Consider the following 17,359-nt stretch of genomic DNA (forward strand, 5'->3'; position numbering starts at 1 on the left):
TGTCCAGAGCCTGCAGCTGGGGAAGGAGAAGGGTTGGAGTTTGTTCTCCCCCCTGCCCAGCCCTGAGACAACAAATACTGCACCACTGCCTGTGGGGGTACAAAAATACATGTTTTTCACAAATAGCGCTGCGTCACTGCGTCCAGGATTCTCTTCCATTTTCCTTGTAAAGTGCAGTGCTGATGTGACCATGTGGTTCTTCATGAGCAATCCAGGGTCAGGTCCTGGGCTGGAGCCTCTGAAGGGAAGCACAGATGGGCTGGAGCGGCTCCTCCATGGCCATGCTGGTGACAGTGAGGGGAGCCAGCCCCGCACTGCCCAGCACAGCTCCGTAGGCTCTCCCAGCATGGCCCAGTTCAGCCCCGCAGACTGTCCCAGTTCGGTCTGGCAGGCTGTCCCAGCACAGCCCAGTTCAGGCCCTCAGGCTGTCCCAGCACAGCCCAGTTCAGGCCCTCAGGCTGTACCAGCACAGCCCAGTTCAGCTCCCCAGGCTCTCTCAGCCCAGCCCAGCCTGGTTCCAGGGCCTCTCCCAGCCCAGCCCAGCTCTGCAGTCTCTCCCAGTTCAGTCCAGCCCAGCCCAGCTCAGCTCCAGGGGCTCTCCCACAGCTCCCCCAGGCCCCGTGGGCCAGCACAGGGGCCATTCCCGCCCGCCCGTGTCCCGGCAGCACCGTCCGTGTGTCCGGCTGAGGCAGCGCTGCAGCTTCACCTGCGGGGATGGTGATTCTATGTTCCCGTCTCCAAAAGCTCCTCCAAGCTCTTCCTGATGTGCGGGGGCTGGGCTGCAGCGTGGGCGAGCAGGCCGGGGCCCATCTGTGCGGACAGGGCCTGGGCCAAGCTGGCCGTGGCCGTGCGGCCGCCGCCGCCGGGGCCGGGCACGGAGCCGCCGCCGGCCGTGCTGCCCAGCAGGTGCCACAGCACAGGCAGCACCTTCTGCTCCACCGCACTCGGCTTCCGCGGGTACAGCTCCGGCACCAGCTCTGCAGGGCAGCAAGCAGCGGCTCAGCATAAAATACTCACTTAAATGACAGTTTAGATGTGATGCCCGGCTTTGAGAGGGGTTTAAATCGTCTCCTCAAACTGCTACTGTACACGAGAGTTTGCTGCTGCAACGCCGGCAGCTCCCACAAAAAATATGTGATTTCCCCACAATCACTCCTGTTATCCTCTCCCAGCAGTTTACACAGTAGCACCAGTGCTGCTGATAATTACACTTTTCCATTAAACTGAAAAACTGAAACAAAGAAAGGGGATTTTTGGTTGGTCTTTTTTTTCAGTTAGGGTTCTCATAAGGACCTTTATTTCTCACAGTGTAAGGTCTGGTACTTCCAATTTCCCCTCTATCTCACAAATAAGCAATAGGTATTTAAGAAAAAAAGCAGCCTTATGCTGTAAATATAGAATCATAGAATGATGGAATATCCTGAGCTAGAAGGGACCCACAAGGATCACGAGCCCAACTCCTGGCCCTGCACATATATACATAAAATATATGTAAAAAATAAATATATATGTTTAAAGATGAAATATTTTCCCTACTTGGACAATTAAACCACTGAATCATTTTGGTTGGAATAGATCCTGAAACATTAATTCAGTGTTTCATTAGCGAATGCCAGAACAGCCTCTTCTGCTGTATAATATAAACCCCTCCAAAAATCCCAGCAAGAGAGGGACTGTTTAAAGGCTGATTAACACCCTCAGAAAGCATAAATTTAGGGATATTTCAAGAACAGCCTGTCCATTGTGTTACTGAGTTCCATTTCACACAGAACTGCTCTGAAAGTGAGCCAAGGAACACGTTTGGTTCAAGCATATTTCCCATAAAGACACTCCTTGTTCACTTAAAACATGGAAACTCAGCCTTTCTCAAGGAATTCCTGGCTGGGAGGGTGGGCAGGCCCTGGCACAGGGTGCCCAGAGCAGCTGGGGCTGCCCCTGGATCCCTGGCAGTGCCCAAGGCCAGGCTGGACATTGGGGCTTGGAGCAGCCTGGCACAGTGGGAGGTGTCCCTGCCATGGCAGGGGTGGCACTGGGTGGGATTGAAGGTCCCCCCAACCCAAACCAGTCTGGATTCCTGGCAAGAGTATGAGGGAATGAGCACTGGGAGAGGGAATACGGTGCCATGCTAAAATTATTATCTGCCTAAGGTATTTATAAATGTTAATCCTTAAGGTATTTAAATATATAAGGTATTTAAATTTAAATTAAATCCTTAATATATTTATAAATATTTATAAATTCCAGGTATTTCTAGATCTTCCAGCTGACTATATAATACTAATAACAATCCTTTGTTTTGTCAGCAACAGCTCCAATTTCCATTAAAGAGCTGAAATGTGACAACTGTTGCACAACCTCCTGAGACAGAAGGGAAGGTACAGAGCCATCTCCACCTTGCAATTAATTTCCCTAATTAAGGTGGTACCCAAGCAACCAACCAAGCAAAGGAAAACAGCACTTTACCAGCCAGCTTTTCTGTCAGGTCCTGCTTTGCTTTTCCACTCAGGAACTGGGCTTTGGTGCAGAGCGGCTGCAGGAGCAGGGAGTTGTCTACAGGCAAAGAGCAGAACACGTTAAATTCTTAAATGGGAAATTAAATTATCTGGAAATAAACACAATGTGGGAAAAGGTAAATAAGAAAATGCTGTGGAAAAATGACCAAGCACTACTGAGCCATATCAGGATGATTTGTGTGGTTTAAAAAGGGTGAGAATAAACCCAATGGTTTTTACACAGTGTAACAACTCTGTGAAACTCTTGGAAAGAGTAACACTTTCAATTTACAGCTTCATCACCACAACTGAAACTATTCCAAATTAAGAGAGAATAAATTGCTTACCCAAGTGTTGACATAGAGCCTGGATAACATTTGTGGCAGCTGCATAAATCCCTGGATTTTTGGAGTTGAGGTTGTTGTCCACTATGGCAGGAATTAACATGTTGATCACAGGTGATAAATTGTCTTTGAGCAGTGGAATCATCCTGTGCATGGCCTCCAAAGCCACCTGGTTCACTTTGCTGTTGGAGTCGTGTAAGCGAGGCTTGAAAGCATCAAAGATCTGGAAAAGCATCCAAACAGCACTCGTGGAATTGGGAATCAGTGCTTGAGGTGCAAAGCTCGTTACCTGCTTTATTGTTACACTCTAATTGTCCATCTCTGCAATGATGGCTCTGGTATCTCCAGGGGTTGGAAACAGATGGTCTGTAAGGTCCCTTCCAACCCGAACCACTCTGGGATTCTGGGATATGCAAATACCTGGGATCATTTTCAGGGCAAGTCAAGCAACAGTTGCTATTTTAACCCCGTGCATTATTCAACCACATCTCACCTCATCTGCCCTGAGTCCCTGCACTGCAATGGACTCCAGGCACAGTAACTCTCACTGTGACTCATATTTCCTGCAAGCCAGTATTTTTATGGCTCTGTTCAGCACAGGGAACGTTTGAAGGGTTTCAAACCCATTCAGTTCGGATAGCAGGAAGTTCCAGAGCAGAATTCCATCATTCCACACACAGACACGGCACTGCTGGAGGACAAGCTTGGGTTTCCTTTCATTGTATCCATCTTTAATTCACACCTGCTGGACCTCTTCTTTCTCCTACAGAACTCCCTTTCCTACTGGACAGGATCCTCATCCTGAGCATTAGCACAATACTTTCCTCACCTTCTCCCACACACAAACTTCTAACTCTATTTCAGACAGTTTTTCAGTACCTGATTAAACCTTTCTGGTTTTTTTTCCAACTATTTCACTATTTGGATATTTACCCAAGAGTGGCATGAAAAACAGCACACAGGAATCCAGAAAATCATGGAATCACAGACTGGTTTGGATGGGAAGGGATGTTAAATCCCATCCCATTCCACTCCCTGCCATCATCAGGGACACCTTCTCCAATCCCAGGTGGCTCCAAGCCCTGTCCAAGCTGGCCTTGGACACTTCCAGGGACTCAGGGGCAGCTGCAGCTTCTCTGGGCAGTAGCTCAAAAGTGCTGAGTGAAAACTTCCATGTTTCCCTCCTCTTCCCTTCCATGTTTCCCTCCTCTTCCCTTCCATGTTTCCCTCCTCTTCCCTTCCATGTTTCCCTCCTCTTCCCTTCCATGTTTCCCTCCTCTTTCCTTCCATGTTTCCCTCCTCTTCCCTTCCATGTTTCCCTCCTCTTCCAAGTTTCCCTCCTCTTCCCTTCCAAGTTTCCCTCCTCTTCCCTTCCATGTTTCCCTCCTCTTCCCTTCCATGTTTCCCTCCTCTTCCCTTCCTTTCCTCCCTCAGTGCCCCACACAGACGCACCCCCTGCTCCTCAATGCTCTCTGTTAATCATCCTTATTCCAAGAAGGACCAAGACTTTTATGGAAAACTTTGTGACCCGGCTCTAAATCCCTTTGAATTCCGGCCTTTCCCTGGAGTTACCTTGACGATGTTGGCAAGCACCAGGGCCGGGTTGCTCTCCGTGTCCACCAGCAGCTGCCGGACGCCGCTGATGCGCTCCCGGAAGTCTTTGGCATTCAGTGACCCGATAATGTCCCTGACATATTCCTCACCTTCCAGGGCACTGCGAGGAGCTGCTCTCCTTGGGGCTTCGTGGGCCTCTGTGCTGTCCCTGTGGGAAAGGGGAACGTTATTCCATGTATTACCACAGGCCCGGGCCCTAGGGTGTATCACCGTGTCCCACAGCCATAGGGAGGAGGAGGAGAGAAGCTCCAGCAGGCAGGAATTGTGCAGCAAGATTGATTTATTTAATTATTTTACAAACTCTTTTATAGACTTCTTTCTTCATAGTCTAATTGGACAAAGGATCAGCCACCCCTTGGGGTGATTGGCTAAAATCCTAAAACATCCATTATCAAAATATTTTCTACTATACCATAAACAAGACTTTCCAAGGTTGCAGGTGGCTTGGTTGTTTACGTTCCCTGCTACCTCTTCTGTGAGAGAGAAAAGTCTCTCACGGACTTAGAAAATAACAAGAAAATCCTTGCTAGCAGCATTTTTGTATCTACATTCCATGAGCCACGTTGGAACAGGAGGCTCATCCCAGACATTCTCTTCCCATCTAACTGCAAGTATCAGGAGTAAACAGAAACTTTCACCTTAAACACAGTGAATTAAAAATAAATCACCGAACAGCAATCGTTGCTCTCAAAGTCTTATATCCATTCTGCTCCAAATGCAGCTGGTTTTGTGACCAGTAACAACTGGGAACTTCCCTCACATCAATGGGTCACAACCCTCCCAAAAAACTTACTGCAGTTTAATTCTTTTTTCTCAAAGCACTTTAAAGTCTGACCCCAGACCAGGTGTTACCTGAGCAACGTGCCATGCTGAGGTGGAAACAGCTCTTTCTAGAACATTTATAAACAAATTTCCTGTGGGACCTGATCTCATTAGAGAGTCATGGAAAGAATTCTAAAACCTGTGGAATCACCTCTCTGTCCAGGCAAGTATTTACAGACCATCCAGGCAGAGTCATTGCCTCACTCCTAATTCCTGAACACAAGGCTTGGGTGGGGAAGGGAATAAGCAATCAAAATTTATCAGTACATGTAGAATCAGTTATTATTTTGAATTGTGGAGGGTGTGTTAAAGAAATGTGGTTCTGAACAGTCACACTGTAGTCACAGCCCTCTGAATTCTGTTCTTGGATGCAGTTTTTGGCTTGCTTTAAATCTGAGAGTGTTTCTTTTTCAGTTCATTGAATCACAGAACCATGGAATGGTTTGGGTTGGAAGGACCTCAAAGCCCACCCAGTGCCACCCCTGCCATGGGCAGGGACACCTCCCACTGTCCCAGCCCCAATGTCCAGCCTGGCCTTGGGCACTGCCAGGGATCCAGGGGCAGCCCCAGCTGCTCTGGCAATTCCAGCCCAGCCCCTGCCCACCCTCCCAGAAAGGACATAGTGGAGTGTCCTGGGGTGATCCATAACGTTCTTGTATTCCAGATCTCTCCCAGCCAGGGAGCCTCTGTGTGTGTGTGTGTGTGTGGTGCTATCCTGAGTGTTTCTGAAATCCCCCCACCCCGGCACTTTGCAGCATTTCCCCGTGTGGTGTTGGCTTCGTGGGCTGCTTGCTCTTTGTCCAGGCAGAGGTCCTTTTTCTCATCCCTTTTTGGGCTCTCTTTTCATTTTTGGTTTTTCCCTCAGCTCGGAGGGACTGCACTGAGCGGGTCTGAGCTGCCTTAAGGGTGAATTCTGCGGGTGCCCGTCCATAGCAGGAGAAGAGCAGCCCCACTCTGGATCACCGTGGGCAGAACCAGCCAGGCAGAGTGGCCCCAGCCCTGGTGCTTGGCCTGGCCCTGCCTGTCCCCTGATGTGGGGAGGAGGCTGACCCTGGATGAGCTTTTGGGCCTTTGTCTGCTGCTGGAACTGCTCCAGGAGGCTCCTGCCTTCCAAACAGGGATCTGACACCAGCTTGTCCCTTTGTCCTAAATCCTGAGACCATCCCTGAGAGCAGTGGGTATTTCCAGGTCTCTCCTTGCTCCTGTGGAGTCCATGAGATGTAGCACTTTGCTATCCAGCAGTTATTTACATTTCCCCCTGCTGCCTGTTGGCATTCTGTTTGTTAATAAACTGTTATTTTCTCACTTGTATCTACTCATATCTCATTCCTTATTGGCAGAGAGGGATTGATTGGAATCAAGGGGAGGCTCCTCATTTCAGAGTGCCCCCCTCTTTAAACTGTCTCAAAGCAAGACAAGGTGACAGTGCTGAGGTGGCCCCACCAGAACCAGCTGGCAGAGGGTGGGAGGTGACACTCTCTCCTCACTGATGGATCCCACGGGACCAGTAGGAAATGGGAAGTAGCTGTATGGAGCCCTACATGGGGAGTCAGGGAAGCTGCTGAAGGACAAAGTGGATCCAGTCACACTGCAGAGGTGAGAGCCTCCAGCTGGCTCTGGACACGCTGAGCAGAGAAGTGGCCAACACTCTCCCTCTGCACTGGCTGGTGGATGGTGGCAAATGCTCTGTGAGAGTGGCAGGGAGGGTGGAAAAAGGGCAATTGGCAGAGGGAAACTGATTGTGGCTGCTGGAGAATGGCAGGACATCAGTGCCTGGGTAGAGAGGCTGACAGTGAAAGGCCATCCTGTGCCTGAGAGTCGGGATAATGAGGAGCATCACAACAACAAACAGCAGGATCAGGCTGCAAGAGTAAAGTGTCATGGGCAGATCTGGACTGGCAGCACAAGGAGAGTGATTTCCAGCTTGGTGGGCCCGTGCTGCCTCAGCTCAGCGGGGAAGAGGTGCCACCTCTAAGTGGGCACAAGACCGAGGGGCGGCTTTAACCACAGACACTGTATCCTGGGTAATCCATGACTGGATCCATGAAACGTGAGCTGAGATCAAGCAGGACCAAGCGGGTGAAGCCCCTGTGGTCTGGGGTCTAAGTATCAGAATGGGGAGGCCCTGTGGCACAGACCAGGGGATGTCAGCAAAGACTGACTGGGTTAATCTGGCCTCGAGCAAACACAAACCCATCCATGGTTTGTCTCAGAGACATGGCTGCACTTGGTGGGTGACACAGAAACGTGTTGTGTACCTCAGAGGGAGTTGATTTGGGCTGAGAATGGCCTGTAATGTTGGTTGTAAAAATGCCTGCTGAACGTCACTGCCAGTGCACAATTTAACTCCCATGGACTGCTCCAGTCCGAGCAGTGATGGACCCCATGAACTCTGCCCATACCCTGGGGATGGGCAGTGAGCACTGCAATAACTGTATTTGTACACAGCTGTATGTATAATGTATAGATATCTGTGTTTACAGTCCAAATGTACTCATTTGTGCATCAATCAGATGATATGGAATAAGGGGTGGGATGTCCTGGGGTAATCCATAAAGTCATTGTAATTAACATCTATCTGAGCCCAGAAATTGTTACTGTACCTCCAAGACCTAAAAAAAGTCAATATAAAACCTGTAAGAAGATAAAACAAAACTTAAAATGGCCAGAATATGATCTAAACCCTTCAGCATCCCAGTCAGGGTCTAAGTCCTTGGTGACCACAGCTGTGCACAAATGACTGATCCGTGCTGCGGCTCCAACCAGGACTGGTTTTTCCGTGAGTCTGAACAGCAACATCTTGGATGATGCTGCCATGGATCCATTGGATCCACATTGCCCAGAGCAGCTGGGGCTGCCCCTGGATCCCTGGCAGTGGTCCAGGCCAGACTGGATGGGGCTGGGAGCACCCTGGGACAGTGGGAGGTGTCCCTGCCATGGCAGGGGTGGCACTGGATGGGCTCTGAGGCCCCTTCCAACCCAAACCATTCCATGATTCTGCAATTCCATACTGGGAATTCCAGGTGGTTTGTGTCCTGTGTGTATTCATAGATGGTCAACAGACAAATTAACTTCAAAATGCACAAAGCCATTTTAATATAACTGGTCACTCCGTTGAAGAGTTTCCCTGGAACGGGTCAAGACCTTCCTTTTCCTTCAGGGATGTTGAACTTTCACAGCCCTGTGTGGCTGTTTCTGTGCTCCCTCCTTGGCCAGGTTCCTCCCAGGATAAGCACTGGAGCTCATTACCTGTCCGGGATGTTGGGAGCATCTCTGCAAGTAGAGGACAACCTCAAATGTCCAACACTTCCAGTCTGGGAACGCCTTCCTTTGGCTGAGGGTGTATCCAAGGGCATCTCCCCCAGGCCCTGCACAAAGGTACAGCAGGAATTCATGGAACAAGAGAATCACAGGGAATTCATGTGGCTGCAGTGCTGGAATTGTCTACACCCAACAGCCCCTGGGACACGTCCACCTGCCCCAGGTGTTCCACAAGAGCTTTCCCACACACCTTCTCTCGAAGGCTGCCAACAGCTTCCTTAATGTAAGGCAAATCCTTGGCTGGCACGAACTTCTCCAGGGTTTTATCCAAGTCAGGATGGGCCATCATGCTGAAGAGCATCTTCCGCCCGTAGAACCTGCAGGGAGAGCACCGGGACATCCAGGAACAGGGACTGGCTTTGTCACTGGGTCACTACAGGTGCGTCATTCCAAAGTGGAAGGGTGCAGGGAGATCGTGTCCAGGGCAGGGAACGGAGCTGGGAAGGGGCTGGAGCCCCAGGAGAGGCTGAGGGAGCTGGGAAAGGGGCTCAGGCTGGAGCAAAGGAGGCTCAGGGGGGACCTTGTGGCTCTGCACAAGTCCCTGACAGGAGGGGGCAGCCGGGGGGGTCGGGCTCTGCTGGCAGGGAACAGGGACAGGAGGAGAGGGAACGGCCTCAGGCTGGGCCAGGGCAGGCTCAGGGTGGACAGCAGCAGGAATTTCCCCATGGAAAGGGCGCTCAGGCCTTGGCAGGGGCTGCGCAGGCAGGTTGGGAGTCCGCAGTCACTGTTACTGGAGGTCTTTTCCAACCTCAGTGATTCCATGACTCTAAGATTGCTGCTGACATGAGTAACCAGACCCCCTTCCATCCTCCCCCAGAGGATGTGCTCAAGGCCCACTATTTAATTAACTGACCAAATTAATGAGAACAGCCTTCCACTTCTGCTGGCTTTAACCAGGACGCTCCAGCCTTGTCAGCCAGATACAGATCGGATCCAAGTGTGGATCCCAGAGCCAGCATTCCCTCTGTGGCTGCATCTCCTCCATGCCCAGCAGGCACATCCTGTGAGCCCCTCTCCTCCCTGCAGCCAGGGCGTGTGGGAGGTATCCAGGTAATTCCTGCCACATGCACTATCCCGACAGTGCTGCCAGTGCTGGGATAGACTCAAAGCTTTGTTTGGAAGGAACCTTAAAGCTCATTCCATTCCAGCTCTGCCACCATCCCAGGGTGCTCCAGGCCTCATCCAACCCTTAACGATCCCCAAGGTATTTTCCAACCTAAGCGATGCTGTCGTGCAGGGCACACCCAGAGAGCCAGGCAGACCGTGCTGCCCGAGGGAGGGAACACTCACCGGGTTTGCTGGGAGCTGTCCTGGGCAAACCTGGCTATGGCAGGGAGCAGCCGGTCAGCCACGGGCTTGGCTCCGGCCAGGATGCGCTCCGGGCCCATGCGCTCCACGATGTCCCCGAGGTGCTGGGCTGTGCATCTCCTCACGGCTGAGTGCAGGTGGCTGGGGAGGGAAACAGGCCTGAGGGCCAGCCCTGGAGGGGCTGCTCACAGCATTCACCTGCCCTACCAAACAAAACCTTGGAATCACGGAATCCTGAATGGTTGGGCTGGAAGGGACCTCCAAGCCCATCCTGTCCCACCCTGTGACACCTTCCACTACAATTATTCTTGCTGGACACAGGCAGGGAGGTTTTAGAATTTCAGTTCTAGTTTTCCTTCAGACAATTTTATTTTACAAAGCACACAACTGTTCTTTCAATGAGCTCTAAGAAAAACCAGGCCCTGTGCTCAGAGACACATCCTGGGGACTTGGCATCACTGTAAAATTGACTAAAGCAGTGTTCAATCGACTTCTAAAGACCCTGCAGGAGTCTCATGATCCCTGTTTTGTACAAAATAAACACCTGTGCTGATGCAAAGGAGAGAACAGCCAGAATCAGCTTTCAAACTTGTGCAGCAAACGACCCTTTTATCTAAATCCTGCCTCCCCTGCTGATCCCACCTGTGTTCAAGAACACAATCCTGCAAGCTCTAATGTCTCCAATTTTATACTTGGATTAAAAATCCTGCTTTGAGGACAGTTTGTAACTCCTGCTGCACTTTCAAAGGGAAAACAATAACTGTGAGGCTGAAAGACCTCACGCCATGAAGCAAACAAACCCCTTCTTCCCAGGAAAGCCCCTGCTCATGGAAACAGCTGGAAAACACTTGTGTGCACATAACACCTTAACCACAGCTCCTACAGACAAGACACAGGATTTTTAAATTCCTGAAGTAAAACCACTCTCAGCTCTGTCCCTGGAATCATGCTCTTGGATCATATATCTAATCACAGAACGGTTTGGGTGGGGAAGAGACCTCAAAGCTCATCTTATTCCAACCCCTGCCATGGGCAGTGACACCTCCCACTGGAATTATTCTTGTTGGTAAAGTCAAACCCAGTTTTGGAGCTGATGAAGAATCAGTATTTTTGTCTAGTCAGAATTAACAGTCATGATCACAGCAGGCTTGAAAGGAGCTGAGCAGAAACCAGGTACATCTTAAGAGGTCTCATGAATTCTAAGTGCCACCATAATTGAAGGTTTTTGTTGTGGTGAATTGAAGCAACTCAGCCCAATCTAGAGAGAACATCCCTGGGGAATTGCAGTTGTGTCAAACAACCCTTTTCACTTCCTACAGAGATACAAATTCCCCCTTTGAAGGGTCATTCCCATATTCCTGGTCACAGCCTCTGGAGCTGGAGCTGCCCTGTGCTCCAGGGCCTTCCCTGCTGACAGGGCCAGAGTTTCCTGAAGCCAGGCCTGGAAAAGCTGCACCTTTAGGCCGTGCCTGATATGTTATCCATTAAAAACATACTGTACTCCATGAGTTAGGAAAGTCTGAGCTGTGAACAGATTCATCTGTGCCCAAATGCTGTATTCAGCCTCACAGCTCAATTCTGATGCCTTGAGAGAGCAGAAAACCTATACAAATTCACAAACTGGAGGGGGAAAGTCCTTACAGCAAACCCCTCAGCAGGTGAGTTTGAATCTGCCAGTGAAGGTGGGGAGGTCTGACACAGACAACTCTGACCAGGAGGGCCAAGGGTCTCTGAAGCCAAGAAGGGAGAACCCAAAAAGGGCACTTCTCTTGGATGCTGAATGAAAGCCAGGGGTAGCTGCTGCCTGCTGCTCCTAAATTCACCAAATCATGGGATTAGCCTGGTTTGGGTTGGGAGGGACCATAAATCCATGGGCAGGGACACCTTCCACTGTCCCAGGCTGCTCCAAGCCTCTTGTCCAGCCTGGTCTGGGACACTTCCAGGGATGGGGCATCCATCCCAAGTCAGTTTGAATCCCAGGAATTCATAAAGAACAGAAATCCCAAGGCTGATTTTTGCCTTTCAGTTTAAAGAGCAGGAAACTGCAGTACAGCTGTCAGGAGACAAAATCCATGTATCCCACACCAACCAGCTTCCAGGGAAACAAAAGAGGAGAGAGAACGTTTTGAATCAAGACTAACTCTGAGGATTGGAGCTGTGCAGGAAATCTGTGGAGGGATTTCCAATGGAGCACCTGAAATGTGTCATGAAGGGAAATGTAGCCTGGGAAATGTCACCAGGGGTGGCAGAGAAGAGAGGAAGCACCAGGGGGTGCACCCAGCTCAGATGTGGTGAGCAGTGAATGAGGATGGAAAAGGAGAACAGACTGAACAGCCAGGGAAAGACGGGAATTAACTCCACAAAAATTGGCCAGCAGCACTGAGAAGGAAATTAAAATGCAGACACAGGCTCAGCCTAGAGAGGAACAGGACATCCAGCAAGATAGATGCAGCTAGAGAATTTTAAGTTATAAATCAGTTTTCCAAATAAAGAGGGGTGCTGAGAACTGGATAAGACAGGACCTGATTGCAGAGCAAAGGAGGAAAAGAACATTATGTCAGCTTTACCAGGCAAAGCAAAACAGCAGCTCCCCAAGCATACACAGTAACAGCAAATAAAATTACTGAAGTGGTGCAAGCCGCCAGAAAATACACCAAGCTCCAAAATCAACAGCCAGCCTCTCACACAGTGCACAGAAGGGAACAGAGGGGCTTTAATTTAATTTATGCCAACAAACATCGCCCTGGCTTTAGCAGAGGTTTAGCAGAGCTGATTTACTGGATTTTCAAATTTCTGTTTACTGTACTCAGCTTTGATGTTAAAAAGCCTACATTTGATAAATGTACTCTATTCACAATATTTTTTATAAAGTCTTTATAGGAATTACCTTTGCCCTCCATTTATAAGAGAACAAAGTGCACGTGCTGGAGTCACATTATTAACCATGGCCTTCAGTGCCTTGTCTACCTCTTCCCTTATAAAAGTGTTGGATTCCCCAGCTTTGTGCAAAAGGACTTTTACTGCATTATCTAGTTCTTGATCCATGCTCTTTTTCAGGTGGGTGAACAAATCCCCTAAACAGACCACAGCAGCTCGAGAAACACCTGAGCGTAAATTCTTGACCTGCACACAGGAAAAACCCAAAAAACAATGAATAATGTTTATCAAATAGACTTTAAAATAAATATTCATGTTTCCCCTTTGTCATTTTTAAGTAACATTACAAGCAACTGAGAAACACATTTCTAATTTGATTCACAATAGGTGAGAATTAAAATACACACTCATAAAAATGTTATTAACTTACAATCTACATTTTCTCAGTCTCTGAGTCTCAAATCATCCTTGAGACCACCCAGTTGAGGAAAGCTCACCACAGGTGAGCGGCATAAATCACTTCAGAGAGCTATAAAATACATATATACACACAGAGAGCCAGTGGAATATTCTAATAGGAAAATTCAACCTCTTGAGCCACAGCCAAAGTTGTTTCGTGGAGCTTTGCAGTCAGAATAGGGGCATGGTAGGCAGACAAGCACCTGACAAAGTTCAGACCCTCAATTTTCTTCTCCCTGTGTGAAAAAAAAAAAATTAAATTCCATCCATTTGAAAATTTTCATTAAAATATTAAAGTGTGGAATTCTAAGGAATCAAATAGCAAACAAATTAGATAGTAAAATAAAGCAATGAGAAATCATGGAGTGGTTTGGGTGGGAAGGGATCTCAAAGCCCACCCAGTGCCACCCCTGCCATGGCAGGGACACCTCCCACTGTCCCAGGCTGCTCCCAGCCCCAATGTCCAGCCTGGCCTTGGGCACTGCCAGGGATCCAGGGGCAGCCCCAGCTGCTCTGGGCACCCTGTGCCAGGGCCTGCCCACCCTGCCAGCCAGGAAATAATGCAGGAAACTCTTTCCTGTGGGATGTTTTAGCACAGCAGCCTCTCAGCTGTGTCCCACAGTTCTGCTCCCAGCTGGCACCAGTGGAGATTAAAGGATCTGTTTCCTTCCCCAGACTGAAGGCAGCAGCTCTGTAACCACATTCCAAAGTCAGGAGACACTTTTATTCCACACAAAGCACTAAGGAAGAGCTTCTGTTCCACACAAAGCACCAAGGAAGAGCTTCTACTCCACACAAAGCACCAAGGATGGAGCTTCTACTCCACACAAAGCACCAAGGAAGAGCTTCTACTCCACACAAAGCACCAAGGAAGAGCTTCTACTCCACACAAAGCACCAAGGAAGAGCTTCTACTCCACACAAAGCACCAAGGAAGAGCTTCTACTCCACACAAAGCACCAAGGACATGCTGCTAATTCCACACAAAGCACCAAAGAAGGAGCTTCTACTCCACACAAAGCACCAAGGATGGAGTTTCTACTCCACACAAAGCACCAAGGATGGAGCTTCTACTCCACACAAAGCACCAAGGATGGAGTTTCTACTCCACACAAAGCACCAAGGATGGAGCTTCTACTCCACACAAAGCACCAAGGATGGAGCTTCTGCTCCACACAAAGCACCAAGGATGGAGCTTCTATTCCACACAAAGCACCGAGGATGGAGCTTCTACTCCACACAAAGCACCAAGGATGGAGCTTCTGTTCCACACAAAGCACCAAGGATGGAGCTTCTACTCCACACAAAGCACCAAGGATGGAGTTTCTACTCCACACAAAGCACCAAGGAAGAGCTTCTACTCCACACAAAGCACCAAGGAAGGAGCTTCTGCTCCACACAAAGCACCAAGGATGGAGCTTCTACTCCACACAAAGCACCAAGGAAGAGCTTCTATTCCACACTAAGCACCAAAGAAGAGCTTCTACTCCACACAAAGCACCAAGGACATGCTGCTAATTCCACACAAAGCACCAAGGAAGGAGCTTCTATTCCACACAAAGCACCGAGGATGGAGCTTCTATTCCACACAAAGCACCGAGGATGGAGCTTCTACTCCACACAAAGCACCAAGGAAGAGCTTCTGTTCCACACAAAGCACCAAGGAAGAGCTTCTACTCCACACAAAGCACCAAGGACATGCTGCTAATTCCACACAAAACACCAGGAAGGTGTCTGTGGGGCCTCTCCAGTCCTTAAACTCACACCCTCCAAGTCTCTGTAAATGAGGGCTGAGAACTGGCCCTTCAAAGTTCCTTTAATCTCAAATCTCACCGAACTCCCCCATTCTTCTCCTCTCTCACCCACAGCCCCCCCTCACTGTTTTTTTAACATTGCACCCACTTCTCTGCATTTTACAGAGATTTCCCCCGCTGCCCACCGTGCCCAGGCCCCTGGGTATAAAAAGGTATAATGTGCACGCACCAGTCCTGGTCATTCAGCAGTGCCAGCGCCTCTGCCAGCGCCGTGTCGGGCCTGGGGAAGGGCTGCAGCTCGGCGGGGTCCAGAACCTCGGGGCTCGGCGGCAGCGGCGGCTCCCGGCAGCGGCCCCGCGGCGCCGGGCACGGCTCCTCTGCGGGAACGGGAACGGGAACGGAAGGGAAGGGAAGGGAGCATCAGCAGCGCTGCACGCTGTGCCAGCCAGAGCAGGGCACAGCGCAGAGCCAGCTGCAAAATGCTGCTGCTGCGGAAAACGAGCTGCACTCCCCTGTGAGAATTTAAAGGGTTTAATAGAGAGACAAGAAGAGACGCATAAAATAAAGCAAAGGGATAACGGCCGGGTGCCTTGGCGCTCTGCCAAGAGCACACCTGATGCTCGAGGTGAGTCCTTTTTATACCATTTTTACTGTCTGTTCTCTATTCATATTCAAACTTTTCAGGAGCTGTTGTGCATGGCCACTCCTTGGGTCCGCCTTTTCAGAGCATGCGTAGTCTTCTGCCTTGCGGTTTTATTTCTTTTGATTCTTGGGGTTGGGCCCGCTAGGTAAGAGTCGATGGTGGGGTGGATCTCTCAATTCCCCAGACAGTCAGGGCTGATTGCAGCTTTGGCCTCTTTGCCCCCCGGGCAGAGCGGTAATAGCGGCTCTCGGACCCTCCTGGCCGCCCGTTCTCCGGGCGGAGCAGCCTTTGGGCCCTTTTGTTCTCTGGACAAAGTGTTGGTCAGCAGCTCCTCGGGGCTCATCCTCTGCTCGCTTGGAGGTTATCTTACTTGCTCACACTTGCTAACATTCTTGTTAAAACGAGAGAAAACTACATCCACACAGCAAAAAGCACTTCTAAGATTATATAATATCTACCTTTATACTTGCAAGAAGCCAATATAATCTATGTTCATAACACTACGGTGCAGGAACCCAGAGTGCCGAGAGGATTCCTCTGCCTGTTTTTAAGGGTTCTTGCCTCCCTGAACAACACTGTTTTAGCTTCAAACCTTGGAAAAAATTACCAACAGTCAGACAAGAACTAGAAAATACAGTGGTGTGAATTAGGTGGTAGACTAATTACGTGATAGACTAATTAGGTGATAGACTACTATGTGAGATTGTCACAGGGTGAAAAATTTAGAGGTTTTGGGCTTCTCTTTGTAGTAAATAGATAAGAGTAAAAAGTACCAAAATGGAGGATTGTTGTTGTTCTCTAAACCTTCTTCTCCTTCTTCTACTACTCCATGTTCTGCAGTAAAAGTAGTTTGGAATGATTGGATAGAGAATTCTGCAGTTCCTGCCCGTGTTACTGAATAATCGGTAGAAAAGTGAAAATAATGTACGTTTTTAGTAACTATTGGTTGAAATATCTTTAAAAGCTGTGTAAATCTGGATGACTCGAGCTCACTCCTGCTTTTCTGTCTTCTGTGCTGTACCTGGATCACGCTGATGGCTCTGTTCCTCTGATAAGACTTAATACACAACTATCTGGAAGCATTGAAACTCCAGGAAAAGTCTGTTTATCTTTGAAACTCCTTGCAAGGACTTTCAGCAAATTCTCTCCCATCAGGAGGGACTTGATTTAGCACGGTTCAGTGTCAATACGGAAAGCAGGTTTTCCAAAGGACACAGAATCCCAGAATGGGTTGGGTTGGAAGGATCCTAAATCCCACCCAGTGCCACCCCTGCCATGGCAGGGACACCTCCCACTGTGCCAGGCTGCTCCAAGCCCCAATGTCCAGCCTGGCCTTGGGCACTGCCAGGGATGGGGAAGCCTCAATCACTCAGCGTTTCATTCATGTAAATTCGATTTTGCACACAACCTTCACTTCTGAGAGTCACAAACACAAAGGTAGTGGTTGTTTAATGCAAAACCAGATGCACAGTGTGCTAAAACAACATCATAAACCTTGAAGAGACACTGGAGAAATTCTGGCCACCTTTAAGCACCATCAGTAGGAGCTTTTAACATTTTTCTACTGCTTATTTTAAAGACTCAGTGCCAAAATGTACCCAGAAAAGGGTTTTGGGGGACAGGAGGGACTCAGTTTGCTGTTAATGCATTGTGTCATTTCAGATCCTGATCAAACAAAAACCCTCTGATGGTTCATGAATCTCCCTAACAGATTCTAGATGAAAAA

The 17,359-nt window shown here is 49.2% G+C and overlaps 1 protein-coding gene across 2 annotated transcripts in view; it reads right to left on the reverse strand.

Moving 5' to 3' along the window:
- TOGARAM1 (TOG array regulator of axonemal microtubules 1) overlaps positions 1-17,359 on the reverse strand; it is a 39,597-nt gene continuing 22,238 nt past the window's right edge. Inside the window, exons 12-22 of one of the 2 annotated variants that reach the window (XR_014226503.1) lie at positions 15,220-15,367; positions 13,368-13,473; positions 12,789-13,024; positions 9,884-10,042; positions 8,784-8,910; positions 8,522-8,640; positions 4,409-4,598; positions 2,840-3,059; positions 2,464-2,550; positions 1,018-1,231; positions 1-238 (exon numbers count right to left, since the gene is read on the reverse strand). Coding sequence is in view for 1 of the 2 variants with exons in the window: in XM_082283707.1 (XP_082139833.1) it covers positions 724-977; positions 2,464-2,550; positions 2,840-3,059; positions 4,409-4,598; positions 8,522-8,640; positions 8,784-8,910; positions 9,884-10,042; positions 12,789-13,024; positions 13,368-13,473; positions 15,220-15,367 (1,646 nt within the window). In the remaining variant the exon portion in view is untranslated. Of the gene's footprint in view, positions 239-706; positions 978-1,017; positions 1,232-2,463; positions 2,551-2,839; positions 3,060-4,408; positions 4,599-8,521; positions 8,641-8,783; positions 8,911-9,883; positions 10,043-12,788; positions 13,025-13,367; positions 13,474-15,219; positions 15,368-17,359 lie in introns of both variants that reach the window. The other variant, XM_082283707.1, reaches the window with a different exon arrangement.

Source organism: Coloeus monedula (assembly GCF_965178545.1).
Source record: "Coloeus monedula genome assembly, chromosome: 6".
Lineage (NCBI taxonomy): Eukaryota > Metazoa > Chordata > Aves > Passeriformes > Corvidae > Coloeus > Coloeus monedula.